Consider the following 5,094-nt stretch of genomic DNA (forward strand, 5'->3'; position numbering starts at 1 on the left):
CCCTTAGAAGGGAGGGGGGGGGAAGGTGCTACATAAGAACAGAAAACAGCATTTGGAAGAAGAGGTCCCAATGGTGTGCTCCCGTATTTGCTACATTTGTATAGCATCATGTATACTCCAAAAGAGTAATTAAAGAGAGAAAACCCGTTTTTAGATATATTGGCAACATGAAACATTAAACAATATGTGACTTTAGTGGGAACCAAACAACTAATTTCCATGTTTTCTTTTCCTTTTTATAGGAGCCGATATCCCAGTGAGCAATAACAATGGAAAATTCCACGTACCCGTATCCTTCCATGCTCAGAATGATTGGCTTTGGTGAAATGACAGCAGTAAAATATCTGTACAGTATCATAGCTTTTGTTGGCTATGTGATGATTATTCTATCCAATGTTGCAGTGATCACTGCTGTAGCGTTACACAGAGGTTTGCAAGAGCCGATGTTTATCTTCATTTGTGCGCTGTGTATAAATGGACTCTACGGCAGCACTGCTTTCTTCCCCAGTCTAATTGCCAATCTACTTTCAGAAATCCAAACAGTTTCTTACATTGGCTGCTTAACTCAAGTGTTTTGCATTCATACTTATATGGGATGTGAACTAACCCTATTAGCAGTTATGGCATTTGATCGCTATGTATGTATCTGTAACCCTCTAAGATACAACAGCATAATGTCCTTAACCACCGTTTTCAAACTGGTTGCTGCAGCCTGGTTGTATTGTATTATCCTATTTACCATACACTTTATATTGACAATTCGTCTTCCTCTGTGTGGCTCAGTCATAGAGAAGATTTACTGTGACAACTGGTCTGTAGTAAAACTCTCCTGCATTAATACAGCAGTGAACAATATCTTTGGCCTCTTCATCACTGCTGCACTGATTATGTTGATGCCAGTGCTGATCTTGTACACTTACTTGCAGATTATAAGAGTGTGTGTCAAAGCCTCAGAAGACACCAGAGCCAAAGCCTTGCAGACCTGCACTCCTCATTTGATAACTCTCATGAACTTTGTTGCCGATGTACTTTTTGAGATACTCCTCCACCGTTTTAAATCTACCATATTACCTTATGAACTGAGGATAGTCATGTCAGTGCAGTTCCTTGTGGTGCCACCACTACTGAATCCTCTTATCTATGGGCTGAAAATGAAGGAAATAAGAGTGAAGATAGCAAAGTTCCTGCGTCCAAAAAGCATCACAGCACAGAGTATGAATACAAGAAATGTATGGGCACTCTGATATTTTAAAGTATATTCAGACCAACATGGCCCGAGTAGAACTACTAAATACAGTTACATTATATCTATGGATGCAGTAGACACTGGGCTGATGGGTTGCCACTATGTCATATGTACCCTCATGTATCTGTTCTATCTACAGTATTTACAATACTTAGGCCAAAATATACTAAACAGTCCATATATTTGGCTATATGCTTCTATATTTCATGCCTCCTTCTAATGGCCCTGCTCCATGTCCCCTCTGCATGTATGTAGCTATTGTTCAGTTGGCACTTTATATCTCAGGTATTACCTTTCTATTAAAGCCCTGCCTCCTGCCTAATACTCGGAGCATATTATGGTACGCTACAGTATGTTGAAATCAATATGAAATCAATAAATATCCAGAATATTCTAGTATAATGCAGTTCAATTTAATATTCACAAATAATCAAGAAAATAAAAATATGACTGTATATGCCTGTGTGTGTTTCTGTAATATATGTTTGACTGTGTCTATGTGTGCACATCTGCCTCTCTACGTCTCTGTCTATTTATCTGCATAGGTCTGTACATGTGTGTTATTGTATGTATGTACATCTATAGTTACTGTATCTGTGTGTCTGTGTCTGTTTATAAGTGTAGCCCCTGTAAGTAAGAGCGGGCTACTTTTCCTTCTACTACTGGAGTAAGCCCTTATAAGGGCAGGCGCCAGTAGTGACCATGGGTTTTTCCCCCTCACTGAGCCCCGCCTCTGTGATAGAGGTAGGCCCCTGGCTCTGTGCAGGCCTAGATAGAGGGGAGGTCCTGCTGACATCATAGGGGGCAGGGCTGTGTCCATTTAGTGGGCTGTCCTGTGTGTGTGTGAGGAGTTCAGTGTTGTCAGTTCTGGGCGGATGAGAGTCAGTCATGGCAGTTCTGAGTGAGTTCTGGGAGAGAGATTTCTGAGTGCAACTCTGGAAGGATGCAGTGCTGAGAGCCGAGGACTACGTGCTGGTCTGAAGTGGAGTAGGACCCAGTGGGACCTAAGGATAGAATTATAGAGGTGGACATATGCCCCTCAAACAGCTCAGGGGGTGAGGGGAAAGATATCTAGCCTCACCCACAGGGCCTACCCTGGGGAGGGTGGAGGCAGGGGTATTGAGGCCCCATCCAGACCATCCTGTCTGGAGACAAAACTGGAGGGAAGGAGAGGAGGAGTACACTGGTACATTTGGGAGTCTGCTACTACTGTGGGCTGTTGATGAACTGCTGTATATGAGCTAAAGAGACAATAAAGAGACTGTGCTGTTTTATCACGAGACTGAGTGTCAGTTCTGGAGCATTCCCCTGGGACCAGGGTTTCTCTGTAAGGGTCCTATCCCAAATCCCTGGGATTTATGGAGATGGAGGTGCTGCATCACTAGAGAATGGAGGCAACTACCCCAGAAGCCTGGTCCTGTATCCCCAACACCAACGCGGGAGACTCAGGCCCTCCTGTTACCGGCAGGTATGCACCACCAAAGTACATGTAGCCAGCCCTCACTACACCCTAAATATGCCATCTGTGTCACAGGGGGGAGGGAGAGGGGGGGACATGGGTTACATAAGTATATGGGTTTTTTTTGTTTTCCAACAGATTATTTGATCTCTCAAATTATTTAAGGTGGTGAAAGACAGTTTCCCTTACTGGGGGATATATACCACAGGGCTCTAGTTCCCAGAAACAATATGAGAGATCAAATAAGCTGTTAGGAGGTGAAAATAAAAATTGCCTGACATAACTGACAAATAAATGTATGCAGAATCAAAACTAGCTTCCCAAAAAGATTTAAAGTACTGTAGTTAGGCAATATAATGTAAACTCTGCTTTATATTATATACAGATGCTGTGCGTGTCATTGTCCCCCCAGAATAATACAACATTTCCCAGCATTGCAAAGATGTTTGTAAGGGGCATATCTCCAAATCCAGTTTGTTTATATGGCACAAATAGGGGAAAGTATTAGGTGTCTGACAATTTTATGTAGACCACCAATAGCGTATATATAATTTTGTGTGGTAGGGAATTCGTGATAAAGGGAGAAGTCTTCAAGGCGGGAGAACGAGGAGGTTACAAGGGTGGAGAAAGGCATAGGTCAGGACTCAGGAGCAGAATGGAGTGGGCATTTAAGGGAGTATTTGGGTCAAGGGCTGAGATGCAGGTTGGTGGTAATTAGAGAGAGTGCCTGGGAGGATTTCTTTAGAATGGGCATCATGAGTACATGTTTACAGAAAGATGGGAATGTGCCAGTGGTGAGAGAAAGGTTAAAAAGATGAGTTTAGGTGGGACTTGCTATGGCAGAGATGGAGAGAAGAAGATGGCAGAGATTAGGGTGAGGGGAGGCAAGTTGGAGGGTGCGGATGAGAATAGAATGGACACCTCATCCTTGGGTACAGGGGAAAATTAGCTAAGTATGGAATTAAGTATGCACATAGAGGTAGGTAGTGCATGTGGAGCCTGACATGAATAAATTGAATGTCTGATAGGGTCGATCTTATCTGTGAAGAAGGTGGTGAGGTCTTGCGCCATAAAGGTTGAAGGACGTGTTTGGGTGGGTAGAGAAGGGAGTTTAAAAATAACACGCACATATTGCCGTGGTAAGAAGTCCCTTACAGTATTATCTGCTTTAATGCAGACAATAAGGCTTCAATGCAGGCAAAAGGCTTTAGTGAATTGGTCAATAAATAAAATTGTAATTAAACATAGATAATGTTATTTTGTTTTTCATTTATAGTCCTTTAGTCAATCTGGGCCTGGATCGCTTGGGGAGTGATCTGAAGCAGGTACTCTTAGGATCTGTTTTGGGAAGTAGGCAGAACAACTTAGGTTAAAGAAACAGCGAGTTTAATCGATCCATTTACTAACGTTTCCTGGCTTTAAAACTGGGGCAAAAGCACATTATGTATTAAAGAAAATCAATCCCTTTGAAATCAATGGGGCTTTTTTGCTTTGATAAATTTGGTGCAACACTTTTGCACTGGTCTTGCCCACTTTTTCAGGAGAGTTTCGTAAATAACCCCCTAAGTCTGTGAGACTGAAAATTAATAAACAGGTACAGATGTTGCCCTCCCTTCCCCGACCTCCCCTCAACTCTCAAAACCTTTCCAACCAGCTGATTCCTTGTAAAGCTCAAGCTACCAATTGGAGACTTCCAGCATCTGACAGCAAAACCTACTGTACAATTCTACGGTACGCTGCCAGAAAGGATTTCATACCTTCAAGTTCTCCTTCAATCTCTTATTTATCCTAATAAAGTGATGAGGCTGCTAAATCCTAGCCATGGGCCATTGTGGGCTACCTACTGAACACTCCATAGGCATTATCCTACAGGCAAATTTCAGAATCTCCAACAAAGATTAAAGCTGCTTCAATGTCCACATTTCAGCATATTTTGCCTTTCTTTCTAGGCCCCTCAAATTGCTCAGCTTTTCTTTCAGCAAACAACACACCCTATCAAAGAAACAATCTACATACATCTTCATATTATTGTTTACTAAATCCCCTTTTGGGAACAATAAGTTAATCATTCCAGAGGTAAATTACCCATTGGAGGCACCTCAAAGGCGCTCGCCAACCTTCCTAATTCCACCTCCTTGACAATTGTATCCCTAATAAACTCTGGGCATTCTGCTGCCGACTTTAAATTACCCAAATGACACAACCTCGCACTCTCCAGAAATGGAATCCAAACCCTTTATGTGAAACCCTCCTGAATTATGCCAGCTGCACTCCTACCATAATAAAGCCATAGCCATTGCAGAATAATATTGACGCTTACCTGTGTCCTCACCTTCAGCAGCCCCATCCCCCAAATTCTGCCGCACCCTTTACTCTCCTGAAACACGGC

The 5,094-nt window shown here is 42.6% G+C and overlaps 1 protein-coding gene across 1 annotated transcript; it reads left to right on the forward strand.

The window, feature by feature from the left end:
* Positions 1-269: 269 nt before the first annotated feature.
* LOC142490831 (olfactory receptor 52E4-like) lies at positions 270-1,244 on the forward strand. The gene has a single exon (XM_075593252.1). The coding sequence runs from the start codon at positions 270-272 to the stop codon at positions 1,242-1,244; it is 975 nt and encodes a 324-aa protein (XP_075449367.1).
* Positions 1,245-5,094: the final 3,850 nt, after the last annotated feature.

This window comes from Ascaphus truei, chromosome 3 (assembly GCF_040206685.1).
Source record: "Ascaphus truei isolate aAscTru1 chromosome 3, aAscTru1.hap1, whole genome shotgun sequence".
In the NCBI taxonomy this organism is placed as follows: domain Eukaryota; kingdom Metazoa; phylum Chordata; class Amphibia; order Anura; family Ascaphidae; genus Ascaphus; species Ascaphus truei.

Excerpts from the sequence above, each read along its gene's own strand:
- LOC142490831 (XM_075593252.1), top strand. The coding sequence starts at position 270 with ATGGAAAATTCCACGTACCCGTATCCTTCCATGCTCAGAATGATTGGC.